This window comes from Gymnoscopelus braueri (assembly GCF_963280865.1).
Source record: "Gymnoscopelus braueri genome assembly, chromosome: 15".
Classification (NCBI taxonomy): Eukaryota; Metazoa; Chordata; class Actinopteri; order Myctophiformes; family Myctophidae; genus Gymnoscopelus; species Gymnoscopelus braueri.
Genome location: NC_137620.1, coordinates 28,575,448 through 28,598,228, shown reverse-complemented (window position 1 = coordinate 28,598,228; position 22,781 = coordinate 28,575,448). Strand labels below are relative to the sequence as shown.

At 42.9% G+C, this 22,781-nt stretch overlaps 2 protein-coding genes across 2 annotated transcripts in view; both read right to left on the bottom strand.

Annotated features, from left to right (window-relative positions):
* dthd1 (death domain containing 1) overlaps window positions 1–22,029 on the bottom strand; it is a gene marked incomplete at both ends in the record, with an annotated part of 28,985 nt that extends 6,956 nt beyond the window's left edge. The window contains 6 exons of the mRNA XM_080450882.1: window positions 12,632–12,790; window positions 13,230–13,495; window positions 16,947–17,126; window positions 17,631–17,964; window positions 19,226–19,787; window positions 21,591–22,029. Coding sequence (XP_080307008.1) covers window positions 12,632–12,790; window positions 13,230–13,495; window positions 16,947–17,126; window positions 17,631–17,964; window positions 19,226–19,787; window positions 21,591–22,029 — 1,940 coding nt within the window. The remainder of the gene's footprint in view (window positions 1–12,631; window positions 12,791–13,229; window positions 13,496–16,946; window positions 17,127–17,630; window positions 17,965–19,225; window positions 19,788–21,590) is intronic.
* Window positions 14,793–15,244, bottom strand: LOC308102045 (large ribosomal subunit protein uL22m-like; the record flags this gene model as incomplete). The annotated part of the gene is given in 2 exon segments (XM_080451637.1): window positions 14,793–14,974; window positions 14,977–15,244. Coding segments are annotated over 2 exon segments (375 nt in total). The 5' UTR covers window positions 15,170–15,244.
* Window positions 22,030–22,781: the final 752 nt, after the last annotated feature.

Below are 22,781 nucleotides of genomic sequence, written 5' to 3'. Positions count from 1 at the left end.
TAAGTGGGCTTGGGTTAGAATTGATCACCCTGTACTTGGTCTCATATGGGCTTTGTACGAGCTAAGTGGGCATGGGTTAGAACTGGTCACCCATGTCTGGGTCTCATATGGGTTTCGTACGGGCTAAGTGGGCATGGATTAGAACTGGTCACCCATGTCTGGGTCCCATAAGGGCTATGTATGGGCTAAGTGGGCATGGGTTAGAACTGGTAGCACAAAAGTGTGTTCCATATGGGCTATGTGTGGGCTAAGTGGGCATGGGTTAAACTGGTCACCCATGTATGGGTCTCATATGGGCTATGCACGGGCTAAGTGGGCATGGGTTAGAACTGGTCACCCATGTCTGGGTCTCATATGGGCTATACGTGGGCTAAATGGGCATGGATTAGAACTGGTCACCCATGTCTGGGTCCCATAAGGGCTATGTATGGGCTAAGTGGGCATGGGTTAGAACTGGTATCACAAAAGTGGGTTCCATATGGGCTATGTGTGGGCTAAGTGGGCATGGGTTACAACTGGTCACCCATGTATGGGTCTCATATGGGCTATGCACGGGCTAAGTGGGCATGGGTTAGAACTGGTCACCAAATGTCGACTTAGAACGCGCAATAAAGCGTAATATCTCGATAACGATACGTTTTTAGAATCCGCCTTTCGGATATGTTGTAAAGCTCGCAGAGGCGCACGCGTCGATGTCTTCGCCTTTCTCGTACAACACTCCCACGCAGAGTCCTCTACTTTCAGGGAGCTACATAGAGTGTTAGACCTTTAGACCATAGTGAATGCAAACTTTAAAAAACAAATTTCTCGTAGGAATGTCGGATCGGGACACCAAGGGCATCCACGCGTGCGCCTTAATGAGCTGTACGACATATCCAAAAGGCGGATTCCAAAAACGCATCGTTATCGAGATATAACGCGCAGAAGATAGCCCCTTGACCCCAGCTAATTAAGGAGAACCGTAAGGCTGTGTATGACAAAAGTTATATGGGCGCGTTCTGGGCAACACACTGACCCAGAATCTGATGTTTGATTTTGAAAAATGACTTTTCCAAGCCTTTGAGACAGTTATTTATGATAATCTTGGCCCCTAGGGGTCGTGCAGCTTTGAGACTGGCACCGTTGGATTCAGCGTCAAAAAGCAAGTTGGAATATATATATACATATATATTTTTAAAGCAATTAGAGGGTTAGAACTGGTATCACAAAAGTGGGTTCCATATGGGCTATGTACGGGCTAAGTGGGCATGGGTTAGAACTGGTCACCCATGTCTGGGTCCCATAAGGGTTATGTGTGGGCTAAGTGGGCATGGGTTAGAACTGGTCACCCATGTCTGGGTTCCATATGGGCTATGTACGGGCGAAGTGGGCATGGGTTAGGACTGGTATCACAAAAGTGGGTTCCATAAGGGCTATATATGGGCTAAGTGGGCATGGGGGTAGGTTTGTGCTACTATATTGGCATATTTATCATACCAAAATATAAGCTATGACATAGTAATACAAAAAAATATATATATGGTCACAGGTGGTACCAATTTGTGAAAATATGTGCAAGCACACCTTTTTGTACCTTTTTGACTAATAATAAAATACTGCTGTATTATATGATTCATATCCTTTCACTGCAATAACTAACAGACAAAAAGTGTTTTTGTTTTATAAGTTAGGCTATACTATATTATGTTTACAGCCAGAATAATCCTGTATCATACAAACCAAACCGTGTGTAAATCCGTTGAGAACTCAATGAGTTGCTTTTCATGGCTCAATGAGCTTGGTTTATACTTCGACGCACGACGGTATCGCGCGTCAAAAATCGCCGATCTACAAACGCACAACAACTCGTCTCCGCAACGCTTGTGGGCTTGTACATCTATGATCCCGTCGAGCGTGGAAGCGTAGCTCAGTCAGCATAGACATTATAAGCATAGAAAGTGAAGCTCTGCAGTTGGAATGAGCAGCAGCAGTCAGAACAGTTCTATGTGTATCGATATCTATGCGCTGAACACAGCAAACCTACGCACGCACACACGCACACACGCACACACACACACACACACACACACACACACACACACACACACACACACACACACACACACACACACACACACACACACACAGACAGATTAAGTTTACGTCTCATCTACATAGGCTAGAGGCTAGAGCTTGCCCACTTCCAACCCATGCCGGTTAGCCCACATGCAGACCATGTGGGAACCACATGGGCTTGCCCACTTCCATCCCACTCCCAGTTAGCCCATATGCAGACCATGAGGGCCCGGCATGGGCTTGCCCAGTTCAAGCCTGTGCCCAGTTAGCCCATATGCAGACCATGTGGGACCCTCATAATTTGCCCAGTTCAAGCCCATTCCCACTTGGTACCCAAGTAGCCCGCATTGAAACCATATGGGTCCCACGTGGGCGTGCTGGCTGGGGCAACTCACACAAAACTGTCATTCAAAGTCTGCTGACCCAGCGCCAAAGCCCAGACCCCTTGGGGGGTTTCCTATCCTTGGAAAGTTAAGTAGTAGTTTTAGAGTTTCTAGTAAATGTGTTTGATTATATTCTAGGTGTTCATGAATTCATGCTCGAGCTGTTTTAATTAGGACTATAGTTTATAACTGATCATTCAATGAATTGTAATACGATTTGCCTATGGTTACCTCTCGTCTTTTATTAGTGTTTTCTGCTTTAGTATAGTTAAATAAATAAAGTATCCTGTTAATGTCCATTGGAAGTTCTGCCTCCGTTATTAATGCTTACAGTAGAAATATTCTGTGGACGGGCTCTTTACATTTCTCATACCTGAGACAAGGTTTATTTCACATAATATAAACCTTAAAAAACCTTTAATAATTTTCCTGCCCATAATAAGTATAACTGCCTCTGTGTCAGTTTGGTACTGTATCAGATTGTTGGTTCCTACCTGCAGATAAATTCAATTACAAGTAACAAAAAGTTGGGTTGAAGAACAATTAACACTTTTAAAGTCAACTTCAAGTCCCTGAATGCATTGCAGCCGTGCATCGTAAGCCCACGGCAGTGTTGCCATGTCTGCTTATTATAAGCGGCTTGTTTGAAGACGCGTTGTGAGCTTGTAGATCGGCTATTTTCAATATACAAAAAAATAAAAATAAAGGGAAAGCTTTGATCCCTTAATTCTATATATGTATATATAGGCCATGTGGCCTTTAGTCACCACATGACCTTATGCCATACACAGTTTTCGGCTTGTTTTCATAGACCTGTCTGCTTATTTCTTTCGCAAAATATGGAAACACTGGCAACTACAGGAACTGACGTCACGTTAGTCATTCCCGTTTGAATTCTCAAACCGCCCGGTGCATTTACCGTACGCCAACCCTTCGTTAGAAGGAGATTTTTAGATTAAACAAACCAAAATAAAATCAATAAAAGGTTGTTGGACATTAAAAGAAGTAGTTCCAGAATCTCCCGATCTATTTCTCGGATTGGATACACTCCAAGGAGACGGAGTGTTGGAGCAGTGAACTGAGAGAGATATGTATTAAAGTAAGTAACAAGCTGTTTTCCCTCCATTTTTTGGGGCCAGTAATATAGTTTGTACCACCATTTATTATGCCGTTTAGATACCATCATCTGGCTGTCATCCTTTGACTAAATGTTTTGTGAATTATGTGCGGGCTGGAGGTTCATTGTAGCTTGTTAGCCATGGTAGCACAGTCTATGCTTGGTAGTCATTATTAGCATGATAGCTAACTGGTAAGTGAGTCCTAGTATGGAGAATAGTATGTATTATCCCGTTCAGATACCATCATCTGGCTGTCATCGTTTGATTAAACTTATTATTATTATTATAATATATTATATTGCCGTGGCAACTTAGTCCGGAGAGCAATGCATAATATTAGCTAGCATGCTAGTTCACGTTAGCCCGCCATTTTCACAAGTTTCGTGATTAAAATGCATTCTCATTAGTTTATCTGTGTGTATACAATTATAGATTTTTAGCGTTTTTAATAATTGCATTAGCATAGTTGTAACCAGCACCACTGTGAAGCAGTTCGTTAATTTATAATGGTGAACTAAAAGAAAAAGAATGAACAGAGCTAACTGGACTGGTCTGGTATCAATTCACTTAGTAGGTAATAGTTCCGGTCTAGAGCGGATACGGAAACGACATCATGTTTGCATATGTGTGTATGTGAACATTTACCGGATATACCAGGCTGGCTTTAGATTGCATCCGAGCAGCACTAAGCCAGCCTATCCAAGCTTCAGTGTGTACACATCGTCTACTTAAGTAAAAGTATCAATACTGCAATGTAGAAATACTCTGTTACAAGTAAAAGTCCGGAATTAAAAATGTACTTTATTTATTTTGGCTTGTATATCTGCTATTTTGGGAGAATTGGGCGGATGTTTCCCACATAATAGGAATGCTAGTGGTTATGGGGGGGAAAAAAGCAATGCATAATGTTAGCTAGAATGCTAGTTTTTGTTATCAAAATGTACTTAAAGTATCAAAAGTAAAAGTACTCATTATGCTGAATGTCTAATTTCAAGTTTTGAAATGCAGAAAAAACTTTTGAAAATAGCAGATCTACAAGCTCACAATGTTTTGCAATGCGACGCATTGTGAGCTTGTAGATCTGCTTATTTCAAATGGCTGAAGTGGCTAATGTATGTTTTGTAATAGGCTACTAATCAAAATCTACAACGTTTTTTTTTTTTTTTTTTCAAACAATTGTAGTGGGGTAAAAGTACAATATTTGCCTCTGAGATGTAGTTGAGTAGAAGTAAAAGTACTTAAAATTGGAAGTATTTCTGTGAAGTGAAAGTACCTCAAAATTGTACTTAAGTACAGCACTTGAGTAAATGTACTTAGTTACTTTACACCACTGCCAATGTAGCAGGTATATAAATATACAGAAATGCATTCCACCAATAATCCCTCACGTTTTATTTTATTGTTCCAATATTATTTATTGTCACTTTTATTTTGGTATGTTTACTACAAAAGACCGTTTTGGGAGCTTAAATGCTTTTATTTTGAAGTCTTCATTTCCTGCAGTGACGTCATGTACCTGCGTTGCACCCTCTCTCCCTCAGTTGTTTGTATGACAGACTGAGGTGAGGAGAGTTTGTCCTGTGCTCATGTAGATTTCTGTTCTAAATGATGTTTACAGTGTTTATATAATCTTAAACTGTGAAACAAGGTTATAATGTCATTCCATGGTGCTAATGTGTTGCTGTGTAGTTGTTTTGCAGAGGTTTGAGTGTTTAGCAAACTTTTTGTTAAGTGTACTGTTTAGCAGCACTTGTGAGGACTCACACACAGCACCTGCAGCATGTTTAATGGCTTCTTTTTTTCTTTTCCCCACCACAGACTGGTGTGTTGCAGACGTCCTATTGTGTACTAATGCTGCTGCATTATTGTGTTTATTTCATGCAGGTATGTTTGTTGCTCCCATGTTTTTGGTCTATTGTGTTTTGTACTATGTGTTTATTTTATTGTTTTGTTTACATGTCTAAAAAATATTAATTAGCCGGTGGTGTATACATTTCCAGTGTAACTGTAATGGTATACAGTGTATTGTGATCTATTGTGACAGATTTGATATCTGAATGTTTTATAAGTACTAGTTGCTCAGTTGTTTGTATGACAGACTGAGACTGGTGTGTTGCAGACGTCCTATTGTGTACTAATGCTGCTGCATTGTGTTTATTTCATGCAGTCCAGAGAAATAAATACGCCACAGTTTCGGCTAAAGACACCAACCGAATCTCCTTGTCCATCAAACACGCACAACACAACGCAGAGTCGTAGCAAGGGTCTGCTGAGAAGTAGGCCCAGACCGGCTACACCAAGGTTAGTTAATGGAAACTGCTTCATATACTTTGGGTAATCCTTTTGCCAAAGGAAATTTTAATGAAGGCAGAGTGAAGCTTTTACTAGAGAAAAACCTACCATGATTTATCTGTCCCCCCCCACACACACACACACACACTTTTTTCTTTTTAAAGGTAGGGTAAGTGATATTTTTTGGTTATTTTTTTTTTAATGTGCTTTGTCTGTGTTAGAGCATTCATAGTTCATGTTTTGTGTTCTCACATTTTAGGCTTTTGTGGAAGCTGCTTGGCAGTGTTGGAGTCAACTGACCACTGTAATCATGGTAAGTAGACTTAATAATAGGCTAGATATAGCTATGTGATGCTCTCAGCCACCCTTATTGTCTCCCCAGGCCGAAAGGCATGACAAGAGATCATGTTTTGCACCCTGTCTGTCCGGCCGTCCTTCCGTCCGTGTCATTCGGTCTGTGTACAGTTAATCTCCGGCACCGTTGCCTTGATCGCAGCGAAACTGTGCACACACACTCCCTGGATGCCGGAGCAGAACCTCTGCCCCAGATTCTTCTCATGGGCCTTTTATAGCGCCACCAGGAGGCCAATTCATGCTAAACAATTTTTTTTACCGTAAAGCAATACTGTGTGTGTGTGTGTGTGTGTGTGTGTTTTTCTTTTGGGTAATTCTTCTCTCTTTGTCTAAGTAAATTGGAGATGAAGATGTCCAGTCCACAAATGACAAGCTGTATTGCTTTAATGTCCCCTTCCCCTGTTTTTGTGTTCTTCCTGAAGAGACATACGCAGTGGCTCGTGAGAAGCTCCAGCTGGGAGAGACGTCATCGGACATGGCGACTGATGGTTATGATGCATCCCGAAGGCGACAGAGGAGGTAACTAATAGCTGTTGTTAGGCAATGGTTCTAAAATGTTTTCTTGTCAAGGTGTGTATTTGGCCACGGAACCCCATCTGAAAAGATTTTGTGCCAAGGACCCTATACAAGATTTGTGGTGTTATGTCAAGGTTTTTCTTTTTTTAAATAGCTGATGAATATAGGGCCCTCCCGGACCCCACTTTGAGAACCCCTGCATTAGACCACGGACCACCATAAACCCTGAGAGTTACAGCAACATAAGGGTCCATTTGGTTCCTAACTAGCCTTCATTTATCTGGGGATTTATCTGAGGACCCCCTCAAGGACCCCTGAAACCTGGAATTTCCCCCTGTATCTAACCCATTATAATTATTAGACGCATTAGTCCCACCTCCGAGCCAGGAGGTGAAGAGTAGATGCGAGTCCGGAGGAAACAAGCAGGTTAGACTGACGACCACATTCCAATTCCTCACACTCCTGCTCGCTCGCTCCTCCATGTCATGTCATGCTATATTTCTCATATATGAGCTGTTTGACATGCAAGCCCTCACCATGCACAACAAACAGCATGATTGTATACATTAAATATCAACTCATTATTTAATGTGTTTCTGTAGCTCTGATCACTGTTATTCTTGATATTGTTGCCGTCGGGCAGAAACCTTGTATCTCCATAATTAAACTTTTAGTTTTTTCGTAAATGAATGCCCTATTTCATCGTTACAAAAGAAATGAAGATAACCGATCTACAAGCTCACCACGCCTTGCTTTGCGGCGTGTTGTGAGCATGTAGATCAGCAATTTTCAAATGGTTGATGTATGCATGGTTAAACTGATTTGTCCCTCTTGCCTGTACTTTTTTAATACATTTTGCTGGGAATGCTCTGGAACCCCCTCAAGGACCCATGGGGGTCCCCGGACTCCATTTTGAGAACTACTGCTTAAAGTTACTTTTTTATGTTTGCTAAAATTTATGTTTTTAACTGAATGTAGGCCAACGCCAAAACAGAGGGAGGCGCTTACGAGTGAGGAGGAATCGGAAGCTTTCGATGATGGCCAACTACCACCTACACCTCCCCATGCACTGTCCAAGAAAGTGAGCTGCCCTCCCTCTTCTCAGACAAGTATGTAAAAAGTATGGAATTAGATTTTGTTATTTTTTTAAAAATATACAGAGAATTTAACATCTTGAAATGTTACATTATGTTTAGGAACCCCGAGTCCCAGAAGAACCCCCAGTCCCGTTGGAATCCCGAATGTGGACACCCCAGTTGGAAGACCAAGAGCAAGCCGCCCAACTGCAAACCTGATCAGCCGCCCCACTGAACCCACAAACGTGAGCACCCCAATAAACTCCCATTACACCTAAGGCAGGCAGCCTCTGTGAATAGCTTTAAAGCACTGCTGAAGACCTATTTCTTCACTCTGGCTCTTGGTTGATTTTTAAATGTGGTTTTATGCTTTTGCTTACCTTTTTTTGCTTTATCGTTAAATTAGTTTTACTTTACTGTAATTGGAAGCACCTTGAGCTGCATTTCATGTATTATTATTAACTGTGACACAGAGCCGCCCCACTGGGACCCAGATGAGCCACCGCACTGGAACCCCTATGAGTCGACCCACAGCTAGAACCCCAATGAGCCACCCCACTGGAACCCCTAGTCAACCCACAGCCGGAACCCCGATGAGCAGCCCGAGTCCAGCACCACGAGCACCAGGCATGGAACACACATGTTCACCCAGCTCGTGAGACTCCTAGAGGAAGTAAAGAGCACTCAGAAGGTCCATGGGCAGATGCTGAACATGCTGCTGAAGGAGAAACAATCTCTGCCAGCGCTCGAGCTGCCTGAAGGAGCTGTGTTCCCGCTGGACACGGTGGCAGATCTCGAGTCCATGAACTTAAAGCTGGGTGACCCTGACTTTAAGTCTGCAGTTGTAAGTTCAAATCTCTTATTCACTTCAAAATGTACTTGTATTTTCTAAATCGCTTATTCACTTCAAAATGGGCTTGTATTTTCTAATCACATTGGTAGTCTGTTAACCTGCCCTTTGAGTGCATGCACACAACGGGCATTGACATCTTAGCTGTTCACTTAATACAGAATTTCCTTCCTGTGACTTTTATCATACTCAGGTTGCCGTGGTTGCAGACATTGGGGGGACTTCCCTGGACCGTTGTGTCAGGAGGATGATGGGGTTCCTCCTGACCAATACGCTGGCACTCGAGTATAACCTTTTCGGACGCAGTGGCAAGAAGGAGTTCCGAGGACTGGCACTTTTTGAGGTTCTATATGGTAAATTAGATTTTGTGTTATTGCCATAACATATGATGGTGCCACCTGAACTTTGTTGTTCTACATGAAAACTGAATTGCCACCATAGCTCAATTTTTCTGTTCAGCAAAGAATCCTCAATAATGCATCAGAACATCTTAGCCACCTTAGCTGTCAGGTTCTATACATAATCCTGCATTTTTCCTGTAGCACTTGGCCGTGTGAATAGCTTGAACTGTTCTCAGATTTGACTCGGTTGTTTTTAAAAAGCATACACATTTCTCAGCGATATAAAACTTTTGAAAAGTCTGTCTTATAAGGTTTCATAATGTAAAAATCAAGCCAGCATTACTAAGTTGGCTTCTTGTCATTTAATTTTAGGGGCAATAAAGAAGAACGCCGTCACGCAGCATATAAACCAGAAGGATGCAGAGATGGCCGTGTCCAAATGGTTCACCGGAGCTCGAGACCGTGGTGGAAACCGGACCCTACGAGCTAGGAGATCCCTCGAAAACACAGTGAACACCCAGGAAAATCAGGAACAGGCCCAATAGGCCACACACACACACACACACACACACACACACACACACACAGAGTTTGTGGTGTGTTTATCATTCAGGATTTGTTGGCTGAAATGGCCCTCTGCTGGAATAATTAACTACCTCATGAGAAGAGATATGGGTTCCTCATTAGTTTGTGTCCAGAACATTTAAGTTGTTACTTTAGAGTTTGCACTGTTATTTGTCATTTTTACATCATTACAAATGATTGTTTACAAGAGTTCTATCTTAATGATAATTTACGAGAGTTAAAGGGATTGTTTACGAGAGTTGAAGATATATTGGCCCAATAATACTGTCTACACTTTATTTTCATTTATTTATTTAAAAAAAATAATAATAATAATTTTTTTTCACAATTTCTGAAAGCTTTTGCACTTTATTTTCATTTATACATTTTATATTTTACAATTATCAAAGCATTTTGTATTTGTTTTTCTAATATTTGTATTTGGTTTATTAAAAACCAGGAGGCCGAAAGTTAAAATAATAAACATTGTCAAAAGATATATTGTCTGATATTGTTTTTTCACCCTGGTAAAACTTAGCAGTAGTTAAACATGGTTCTTGTCAATATACTGTTTAATTGTCCTATTTAAATCCCTTCAGGACCAACTTGAAACCCATGTTGGCAAAGGGCCCGGATGTTACCCACTTGGGCTGCTAGAAGTGGGATCTACATGGGTCTCAAACGTGCCCAGTTGGACTCCACCTAAGGCCCATTCAGATCCCACTTCAAGCCCATATGGGCAAACACAGGTGAGGCCTAGATGGGTGTGACATACAATTGGCCATTTGGACCCCACCTAAGACCCAGTCAGGACCCACTTAAGCCCATATGGGCTAACACAGGTGAGGCCCACATGGGTCCGACATCAAATTGCCCATTTGGACCCCACCTAAGACCCAGTCAGAAACCCACTTTTGCCCAGCTGGAACCCACTTAAGGCCCATTCAGGTCCCATTTCAAGCCCATATAGGCAAACACAGGTGGCGCCCACATGGTTCCGAAATCAAATTGCCCATTTGGACCCCACCTAAGACCCAGTCAGAAACCCACTTTTGCCCAGCTGGAACCCACTTAAGGCCCATTCAGGTCCCAGTTCAAGCCCATATAGGCAAACACAGGTGGCGCCCACATGGTTCCGAAATCAAATTGCCCATTTGGACCCCACTTAAGACCCAGTCAGAAACCCACTTTTGCCCAGCTGGAACCCACTTAAGGCCCATTCAGGTCCCAGTTCAAGCCCATATAGGCAAACACAGGTGGCGCCCACATGGTTCCGAAATCAAATTGCCCATTTGGACCCCACCTAAGACCCAGTCAGAAACCCACTTTTGCCCAGCTGGAACCCACTTAAGGCCCATTCAGGTCCCAGTTCAAGCCCATATAGGCAAACACAGGTGGCGCCCACATGGTTCCGACATAAAATTGCCCATTTGGAACCCACTTAAGACCCAGTTAGAAACCCACTTAAGCCCATATGGGCTACCACAAGTGGGTGCTTGGTGGAACCCATGTGCAAAACCAGATGTAACCCATGCCCATCTGCCCAGTTAAAACCCACCTGGGGCCCAGATGGACATGTTGGCTGGGTGCACATCCCACTTCCCCATGGAGCTTCTGCTTCAGAGGTGACACCTGACACATTTAACTGGGTTTCAACCAAAGCTTGCACCATAGCCTCAAAAAGAGACTGTGTGAAAATTAGCTCAGTTGTAAGAAATTCAGCACTCCTCAGAACAGGAATGGAGTGAGACTGGAGTGAGACACACGGTGAGACTGCAGTCCACACAACCTCCTCATACTGAACATTAAAGTAAGACTGTTTATAGCCAGTGTTTGAGTTTCCTTACTTAGTCCTCTTTGTGTGTATCAATATTTTTATTTATTTCATTTTAACACCATCAGCGCAGAAACAGAAACAGAACAGAAATAGAAACTTAATCCATAAACCAAAATGCTATTATTAAAAGTAATGAAAGAAACATCAATTTAACCTATGAGGGAATTCAAATTCAAAATAAGAAAGAAATGGTTGCCAAACCCATAAGAACCTCTGCTTTTCTCCTTGAATATTAAATCTTAAACATTCAATTTTAAGGTATGTCATCACCTCCTCCACCCATCGTTTATGGGTAGGTGTGCACAGCTTTCTTTGTCCTCTTTGTGAGGCCAAACTATGAGGTGTCTGGCAAATTAAATGTTCTTCATTTTTATAACCTTGTCAGTTTCTGCACTGAAGCGAGAAATTTCACAAAGACTGGACAATCCACTGTCCCTTCACCGCTTGACCTGGGAAATCCTGGCTGAGCCCAGATGAAAGAATCAAGGCAGACAATAGAACAGCTTTGCATTAGGTTGTTCTTAGAAGCTTAGCAGCCCAGAGTGGACAGGGACACAGATTTTCTTTTTCCCTTGTGCACTGCCCGTCGTTCAACCGGCGTACCAGAGTATTTCTGGGCCATTTTGTTGAAGGGTTCGACGTTAACAAACGCAATTATATCATTCAAGACTGAAGGCGAGCGCCAGTGGAAGTTGAAATAGGGAATGCTGCTGCTTGTAAGTTAACACAGATTGTCAACCAGCTTTACTAATGAGTTTACATAAACCAATGCGGTTGAGGTAGTATGGATAAAGCATTGGTTCTCAAAGTGGGGTCTGGGGACCCCCAGGGGTCCTCGGGGATCCCTAGCAAAATTAGTTAATATATCATTTTAACCACTTTATACCATATTTTATACTTTGGCTATTCAAAAATAGCAGACAAGCTCATAGCGCGTCACTTCGTGCCGCGCTATGAGCTTGTAGATCTGCTATTTTTTTAAAATCGTGAACATTAAATACAAATCTTTGAATATATATAAGCGACATTCTTTACACAAATCTTAGTTTCTGGAGGTCCCGGGCACAAAATATATTTTAGCGATGGGGTTCCACAGCCAAATACGTATACCATTTTGGGGGTCCTTGACATGAAAACGTTTGATAACCACTGGGATAAAGCAGTGAGGGGTTGAATACCAGGAATTCCAGCTTCTAACTAAAACTGACAATGGTCTTGCTGTAAAAAGGGGGCTATACTCTGTACCTGCCATAGCTCTCTGCTAGCTCAAAGGACACCAGGCCATTCTGCACGTTCCTGACCGCCACTTTCTCCAGAACGTTCCACTGGTCATCCTTCCTGCCCAGCAGCAGCAGGAGCTCATTGGACGTCTCCCTGCGGATCTTCACAGAGGCACTCAGGGTTCTGAAAGAGGAATTATTTCTCATTTATAATACATTCACGTCAGTCACAGTTCATTTTCAGCCACAGCAACCTGCTGAAACAAGAAGCGACACATCACATAATCGTCGCTGTCGGATGGAAACCTTGTCCAAACCGTTACTTTTCAGGAAATGGAAAAAATAACCTGTGTTCCAATGTGACGTAGTTATTATTTAGTCTTGTTAATACTTTTCAATGGTACAATATTTTTATATAAACCCACAGACCACAGACCACTTTCACTTCCCCTTTATTTTCTTTTTTTAACTACCGAAAATAGATCTACAAGCTCACAAGTGAGCAAGTTTTTTGCAATTTTTGCTACTGTTCTGTGACACTTGTACAACAAAGTAGGACATTCATTCAAAAAAGACAAACATAAAAAGTTGAAATATGCAACTTTCTTTTTTACTAGGCCTACCTCAGCCTAAGCAAAGTGGGCGTGTCCCGTGGTGGCGCAGCACTGACCGGCCGGGCATTGTGCTGTTGTACTGTCTCCGCCCCTGGCCCCGCCCCCTTCTTCTTGTCAGGATTGGGCGGGCAGGGAAGGGTGAGAGCGAGGGCTCTGCGCAGCGGCTGGGAGGAGGGGTGGGTGAGGTAGAGGAGTGGGCTAGTGGAGACCACCGAATGGTACGCATCACTCCAGTACTTGATGCTGGACAAGAGGGCTGCATCTACTGGCTGGATCTGAGGAGGATTAGAGAATAGACTTTCTGCGTTCTTTGTTGTTATGATGATACGGTGGTTTTCAAAGGGGAGGCCGTGGCACCCACTTTGAAAACTTTGAAAATATTACATTTTTCATTCAAATTCCCAATTAAATTCATAAGATTATTATGCCAGTTTAATCAGTTTCAACCTGGCATTGTTGACAGGTTGTACTGTACAAATAAACTAATAACATTACCGTAGAACTACCATATCCATCCATGCTATCCATTTTATTAAAAACAAGATTGTATCACACCTGATCCAGCAGGTTTTTTCACTAGCAGAGGCAGCCAAGAAGTGCTACAGGCAAAACCGTTAAATCACATGGACAGAATATCCTAAAGAAAATGTTCAGCTCTCAGTTCTCAATTATTCTCCAGCTTGTACAGTACATTCATTTACTGACACCAATACACCGGATCTAATGGAGCTATTGTTTGTGTGACTTAGCATGAGAATCAATGTAAAAAATAAAAGTTTGGAAGCACTGGTATTAATTCATAAAACGTTCTTATCCGGTGACTTTGTCAATATGTCTTGCGTGTGGACCATTTATGGGTCCCAACCTAGGCCTGTCACAATTAGTACACAATCGCCTGATCGCAATTAGTCAGAGTCGTTTCCACTCATCCTACTATAAATGCATAAAATCTCTGTCTGTGCGTGAGTGAGTGCGTCTGTAGTTCAAGTGTAACGAAAACCGCTTGACCAGCGACCCGAGGGAGTGCTGTGCGACCGACTGTCCGACCGACTCGATGCCGGCATCGAGTCGGTCGGATAGGCGGTTGTCCAGAACCACTGATCCGACTGATACACCCCCATATATAGGCATATATGGAGATCCAGTTGACCATGCAAGACAGGGATGCAAGTTGGAAATGCATGCCCCACCGGGTTATACAATGGGGGTTGGGAGTTTTATTGATATTTTTTTTTACCTGTCTGTCTTTGATTTGATTGGATTTGTTAGAAAAATAAATAAACATAACAAACAAAGCGTACTGGTTTATACATTTTTGAAGATAAAGCACAATAAGGTTTAGGATTTATTTCCATTGTGGTCCTCATTTTCTTCTTGCGCAACGCTGTCGTGCAAATAAGTACAAATCAGACATAACTCGAACAACAATCATAAAACAACCATTTATCTCTTGATGATCAGGAAAATTGTCCTCACAAGTTACAACGTCTCTTCTCAAGTGTCTACTATGCATGTGGGGATATTTGGCCCTCACAAATATAGTAATCTAGAAGTACACACACAAACACAGTCCTACAGGCTGTGTATGATGGTGCGGCTTCGTAGGCCCTGGACGTACTCCTGTGCCTGTTGGAGGCCGGTGGGTTCCTCCGGGCGGGGCGGGGGTCCCTCCACCAGCTTGACAAAGTAGTGACAGTACACCTTGTCCATGATGCCGAACATCCCTCTGCCATGGTACCGGATCCGCTTCAGGTACTTCCCTTTCCTGGAGTAAGACCTGCCAAATACAGGTTGGACTTGTACTCCACGTTGTGGTTCTTGACGGCCATTTCCTGGGCCTCCAGGAGCACCTCTCTCATGATCTTGGCTCCTTTCTTGTCGTTGAACTCCAGCTGCGCGACGGCCTGGTCGATGCTCATCCCTCTGATCAGTTTGGCCAGGTACCACATCTTATCTTTGCTGTATTTGATCTGCCGTCGACAGTGGTGAACCTCTGCCGGTCTGCGGGGCTCGTCCGGCAGCTGAGGAGGAAACCTCTGGAGGTTCCTTCTGTCCCAGTTCTTCATCACATCCAGAGAGCTGCTGGTGTGGAAGCACGCTGCGTGATGACGGCCAACGCTGAAGGCTGCCAACCTCGAGAACGTCTGCTCAGTAACACTCCTGAGAAACATCACGCCACCACCTGTCACAGTCGCCGCCATGTTGCATTATTTTTGCGACGCGAAGTGGCGTTTCGCCTTTTATGCCCATATGTGGTGATCTCTCTGTGTCTGTCTGTGTCCCCTATGCCCATATATGGAGTTCCGTGTCAGGCATGCCCAAATATGGAGTCTAGGCCAGTCTATGATGTCAGTACCATACCATGACGTCAAATTGGTGACATCAGGGTATTTTAAGGAGATCGGTTGTCCAGATAAGGCTCTGGTCCAGATCAGACCGATATGCTTGATGACATCAGGGATCTCCATAAATGGGCATAAAAGGGACACAGGCAGACAGACAGATGCAGAGATCTCCAGACAGGTACAACGGGTACTCTGACAACGGGTACAACGGGTATTGCATAACCGGGTGGGGCATGAATTCCCAACTTTCGTTGTTCCTGTCTTTCATCGTTCCTTAGTAGGCCGGTTTCAAACATCCTATATTAAAATTGACCAATGGGAGGGCATGTTGACATCAGGGATCTCCATATACAGTATGGGCATAAGGAATGACAGATACAGAGATCTCCATAATGGGCATATTGGTCGGATCGGCAGTGCAACGTAGTTGTGGGTGCCACGTAGCGGCCCGAACTCTAGATGTCTGAACCTCTAGTTTTCAAAAATAGCTCAAGCTGTGAGTGCCTATTTGTTTTGTTTTTTAAGGAGGGCCCCAACGTACTGAAAGAAAAAAACTTCTATAAAACAGGTTATGTATAACCTGATGAAGGTCTAACAGACCGAAATGTTGTTGTTGTATTCCCATTAACTTGTTTTCTTGCATTTGAAGAAGAGTTTTTTCTTTCAGTAAGAATGCCAAACAGCAATAGACTATTGGAGAAAGGTAGGGGAATTCAGTCAGGGGACACAGTTTCCCCTTTTTCTCTGTCTTTATTTTATTTTAATATGCATCCACCTGAGCAAATAAACAAAAAAAGAGGGATACAATTGTAAATGTGCTTGTCTACTTATACTCTTGTATTCATTCCCTAATAAAAGAAATGTATTAAAAAGCTCTTATGCAAAATAATGAGTGTTAAATAAAATCCGAAAATTTAGGATCAATTTTTAAGCTCTTTGAGTTAAATTAACACTCAGGATTTTGCAATGTATTGTTCATGAATGACTGATCTCACTTCCTCTATACTAACACAAATGTTAAGACCAGCTGTTCATTTTTCTTCATCATAATAAAACATCTGTGACAATTTGAGTGTGCAAAGTGGAAGCATCTTATAATTTCTCTGTTTCTGTGTGTCTCTTTGTATCATTTACACGCTACAGCTTCTCAAAGCTGGGGGCACCAGGGATGTATTTCCATTCAAATTCAATTCATAAGATTTTTTGGGTGAAACTGTTCAAAATAAAACTTTTTTCATTCAAAAAGTTACATCACAATGCATTGTGAACTTGTAGATGAATTATGGTTAAGTGCTTAAGAAAATGACCCCCCTCTGTTTTTATTTTGTATTTTTTTAAGTAACACTGAGTGCATCATTGACCAGATTAGTTAATGTCCTACCATTGACTGGGCCACCACAGGGGCAGTGAAGGATCCTGGGAGGTAGTCCAGACAGATGCGGGGGTCCATGGGGAGTTTGAGAGACAGACCCTTCCTGGGAATGGTGTAGTTCTCCCTTCTCAGGCACGACACCACCGCAAACAGACCCAGGGAGTATACTCTCACCTCTGCAAATGAGCCCTGGCAAAACACACACGCGCACACACACACACACACACACACACACACACACACACACACACACACACACACACACACATTTTGTGTAACCTTAACCTGGTCTGACCTTTAAAAGTTCGATTCTAAAGTTTTATATTTATCATTTAACAAATATGACTCCTTAGAAAACAAGCCAGAGTATGAAAAATGAACACAACATTGTATTTTATTGCAAAATCTAATATCCTAGCTATAGTATCTTGGGGTGCCTTTCAACAATGCAGTGCGCAGCCAAATCCTCTGTTAATTCAACTATGATTTCACACTAATTCAAGTGTGAAAATGACAGCGTGGTTGTGCATGGGTGTCATGCACTGAAAATAGCAAGCTCACATGTGAGCTCGTATGTCTGCTATTTTCTCTGTGTGACACCTTTTTACTGTGTTGTTTTTGACATAATATTCATGAATCCACATCAGATACCAATCCCCTTGTATCGTCTGAAACAGTGACAGAGCACCCTACCCTCTGCCCTCCGTAGGTGCCCTCTGTTGACGTGGGAGTGATGCAATTTGCTCTCCTCTCCGCGTCGACCACCTTGACCATGACATCCCTGTAGTTCCCCCGATAACGTGCCTGGAAAGGCACGACGACGGTAATTGGGAAACGGACACGGTTTCCGTCTCGAACTTTGACCCTGAGCACCCTGCTGACCAGCTCCTCGGAGCCTGTGGTCACCATCACGGAGCTCAGGGTGTCGACCACGTCACACGTCATGATGTTGGCCACGTTCCCAGGGGCTGTGACGTAGCACGCGTCTGGTAGGTCTGATTGGCCGTCCTCCAGTCGTCCCGTTAGCCTAGATAGCAGACATGATAATGACAGAATACAGTTGTGTATATTGTCACTCACAATCCCACAAATAATGTTTTTTTTCATTATGCTATTAATCTGTCAAGGATATTGTTTTATGAACCTGTGCCATTCATTTTGACCAATGGTAAAGTAATAAATTAGGGTATAAACTATGTTAACCCATTTAGATCGGAGGCCGATTCTAAAAACGCCTTCGAAATCCTGACCTAAGTTTTCTGAAAAACTTCAAATATGTATTCAAAATGTTTTTAAAAATGATGTTGCTATATACTGTACATAGCAACAGGAACCCCAAAAGGGGTTCCCGTCCTGAAAGGTTTAGTTACAAAAAAGGGTTCCCGCCTAAAATGGGTTCAATGATCATCACAAGTGAACTGAATTGTGTAGTTGCTTGTTTACACAGGAGTCAAAAACGTTTTTGTTTTACAATACTGAACACAAAAAAACACAAAAAAGCACACATTATATGTTTACACTAAACTGATTATTAAATTACTATTAAACTAGAGTTTAATTTGATGCATTTTCAATCCTGCCAGTGGTGCTAGTTGGAACAGTGCTTCCAACCTCCCTAATACCACCTAATGCTATAGCTCTAAATGCCCTGACATGTGGTTTTACTGTAAACGCTTTATTCAGCCATCTAAAGAATGGCTGACATCTCATTGCATTTAACATAACATTTGATTGCTGTGAATACCAGCTTCTCCCATTTGGCAGAGTATATAGCTGGCTTTCACACAACATTGTTTTCTGTGATCTCAGCTAGTTTGCAAATCTTGGAGGTACAAGGAGTTCTGAAATAATTTTGTCAAGGCAATGCATTCAATAGTCTTCTCTGCAATCATATCATTTTGTTCTTACGACCTCACCAAACTTCGAAGGACTGGCCACTTTAACCACTTAAACCCTATATTAGTTGATCAGATTCCCAAGGGCTCAGATTCCTAAGGGCTCTATACTGGGCCTCCTCCTGTTTTTTGCTTCATACTTAATATATTCGCAGTAAATAGCTGATCTACAAGCTCACAATGCGTCGCAACCTGCCACGCCGAATGTCCTCCCCAGAATAGGGACGCTACGGTTCATGTGGTTAAAGAGAACAGGGAAAACCAGGGGAAAGAATCAAATCACGTCTGGACAAAATGCAGACACAGTCCAGCAATGTCAAAGCTGATCACAGAAGAACTAATTTGCTTAAAAACTGATTTACTTGAACAGAGACCATGATTTCCGTTACTCACCCCACGGTGACCCATCCACTGTTTCCCTCATCTTCATCTATGGTACCCTTCAGTCCGACCTTGTTGGTCTCCTCCTGTGGGAGGACTGTGAGGGTTTCTGGGGAAATCGGCTGCTGTTGAATATCACTGACTGGCCTGACCTCCGTTTCCTCGCTGCATTCAGATCGGTCCGAGCTAGAATTGGAGATTTTCTCCCCGTCAAGTGACCTTTGAGAGAGCGGTGGTGGCTTTGTGGGGCTTTCGATGTGTTTGTCTCCATCTCCACTGTCCTGCTCACGTCCTGAGATGGACCCAAGAGGGTCAGTGGGAGAGTCAGTGCACTGCTCGGGTATTGTTGGGTCAGGGTTTGAAGATTCAGAGCCACTGGTTCCCTGAAATGTTGTGAGGACTTCCTCCTTTGTGTATGTCCGGTCTACTTGCGCGGCCAAGGCCTCCTCTGTGTGTGACGTCGACATGGCCGCGTCCAGTTTGGTTCTGATGTCGTTCAGTCTGTCCACGATGCTCTCTATGTCACCCAGTACCCCCAGGAGAGTACTGGTGAAGTGGTCCGAGCAACACGTTTCTAAATTATGTTAAACAGAAAAAGAACAGCACAAAAAGCTGAACTTAGACTAACACAGTACATTAGAGCATATTATTTTTGCATAAACATATTAAATAATTTCAAAACACGTAAGACTAAGCAATAGGACACTCCACTACATTATTCAGCAGTCTACCGTAATTTCAGTCGGAAAAGGAATTAAATAAACTTCACAAAGACCATATATATTGAAGTTGAATAGTCCACACATGTTGGTATTGAACATATGTAAAACTAGAAAAAGTGCTCCTCGGAGCACAGGTCTCCGCCAGGTCAGGCACGTTATTGTGGCCTCCTGGTGGCGCTATAATAGGCCAATGTGAAAAGGGTGCCATTTATTCTTAGGTCGTTCACGGCAATCGGACACTGCATTCATGATTTGAGGCCTTTTGTTCCAAAAATTTGTTTTGCTAAATTAGACCTGCTGGTGGTGCTATAACAGGCCAATGTGAAAAGGGTGGCATTTCTTCCTTGGCCTAGTGGGAATGTGTTTGTGAAATTTCACGGAAATCGTAAGCTGCGTTCATGATTTGAGGCGTTTTGTTCAAAACGGACCAATCCTGCAAATTTTGTAAGCAAACCTTAGCCAATGAGGATGGAATATGGGAAATCGGACAGATCCGTGTTGATCACATGACTATAGAGATACTGTGTACCGATTTGCATGACGTTTGGATCAAATCTGTAGGAGTAATAAAAAAAAATGGGTTTTGCACAAATTGGCCTCCTGGTGGCGTTATAACAGGCCCATGTGAAAAAATTTAGGCAGAGGTTCTGAATTGGCATCCAGGGAGTGTGTGTGCACAGTTTCACAGCGAACGGGCCAACGGTGCCGGACATTTGGTGGTAACACACGGACAGGACGGACACACGGACGCACACACGGACGCACACACGGACGGACGGAGGGTAAAACATACTCTCTCGCCATGCCTTTCGGCCTGGCGGAGACAATTAAAAAAGCAAGACAGAATCTACTGTGCAGTTTGTGAACAAAGCCGCACAAATCACAATGTGCTGCTCATTGGTAAAGGACTTCACTTCAATTTCATGTAAAGGTTGAAAATAGAAGAGGAGCACTGAACTTTGGGAACATCATAAAAGAAAATGTACTTTTGAGTACTTAAGTATTTTTTTAAAGCAAGTACTCCAGTACTTTAACTCAAGTAAAACATGTGAATGAACACTTTTCACTTTTAATGGTGGAATATCTGGTCTTTGACTCTGGGGTTGTTTACTTTGGCCACCACTGTGTATATATACTTATATAACACTTTTAAATTAAGTCTCTCTACTCCATTTTCACACGACTGAGAGATGCAGCTCAGTCAAGACCATTGGCCGTATGCAAACAAGACAAGACACACTTGACTTCTTAACCCATCAAAACCGGGAAAGCATCTGTGTAATTTTAGACTTTAGCGTAGGCTTTTAAAAAATAGCAGAGCTACAATCTTGCAGCGCTTGTACATCTGCATTTTTTAAAAATCTTGAAAATGTTTGAAAAACTGAATAAGTGTGTGTGTGTGTGTGTGTGGGGGGGGGGGGTCCCTGGGGTCCCTGGTCCCTGGCACAAAAGGTTTTCAGATGGGTGTCCGTGGCCATATATATTTATCAATTTGGGGGTCCTTGGCACAAAAATGTTTGAGAACTACTGGTTTAAAAGGCATTAGTTAAATCTGAGAACTACTGGTCTAGAAGGCATTAGTTGAATCTGAGAACTACTGGTTTAGAAGGCATTAGTTGAATCTGCCCCAGGTCTTATAATGGGTGTTAAAATACCTGTCACATTTTGATCCTGCTGGTGGTGGCCCTCTGGTGGATAAAGAGTGAATGTGCAGGCTGAGCCTCCAGCAGCTTGTCTCCAGACTGTCACTCTGTCTGAGTGAACAACACACAGCTCCCTCAGCAGTCTCAGCACGTGCTGCTCGCTGCACGTGCTCTTCTTAAACCCTTCTTCAGTGCTCCTTATTCCTCCTTCCACTGCCCTTTCACTCGCTGTCTCCTTCGCTGGTGGCCATAATGCCCTTTCTGTATCCCCCGCTGTGATGATGGGCCCTCTGTCACATGCGTCTCCCTCTCTCTGTCTGGTTGTGTCTGCGGTGCCGCTGTGATGCTCTCTGGAGCATCTCATAGCTTCCATCTCCCGGAGGGTTTCGACCAATTGGCCGAGGAGACTCTGCTCTCCATCTCTGCAATGCTGAGACCCATCGCCCTCCATCCTTTTAATCAGATAAAGCTTCTAATGAGCATTCAGCCAACAACAAAAAAAATGCACTTACATCAGAGTGGACCATTAGTCTCATGCAGTAGTATTTAAAAAACAAAAACTGAAAATAAATGGCTGTTTAATGAAGTTGCATATAGCAAAAGTCGTTCACTAGTTAACCACTCATGTTCAACATCAGGGAATCACTGACTGTACAATATAATTGGAAAAAAGGTGGTCTGTGGTCCCCTATATGTCTCTCCTCCCGAATGAAGTCCTACGCGAAGCTGCAGTCTCTCCGAAACCTTGCACACTGTATGTCCTTGTCCTCATGCCATTGACCACAACACTGTGCTATCTTGGTTTACAGGAGCCAATGCTGTATTTATAACACTGCCAGCAGTAAAGCATGTTGCCCAGGAGACCCCTGGGGGCGTGGCAGGGGGACACAAAAGAGTGGCCAGTCTGAGGGATTTCAAAGGAAGAGAAACTGCTGTCCTCCAGACATCTCATCCCCACTGTCACTCTCTTTAGCACCTTTTACAAGCACACAGTAAAACAGAACAGCTCTTAAACTGTAAGTCAAAAATAGAACCGTGTCGACTGATCAATCGTGTACGTCATAGAACAATTAACTGAACAGTAAAAATTCTGTAAATAATTACGGAAAATCATATACAAAAATAAATAACTATTGTGCACCACCAAGTGTGCATACAATTAAAATAAATGAAGATTGTTTGGAAAGGTTATTTTAATCAAAG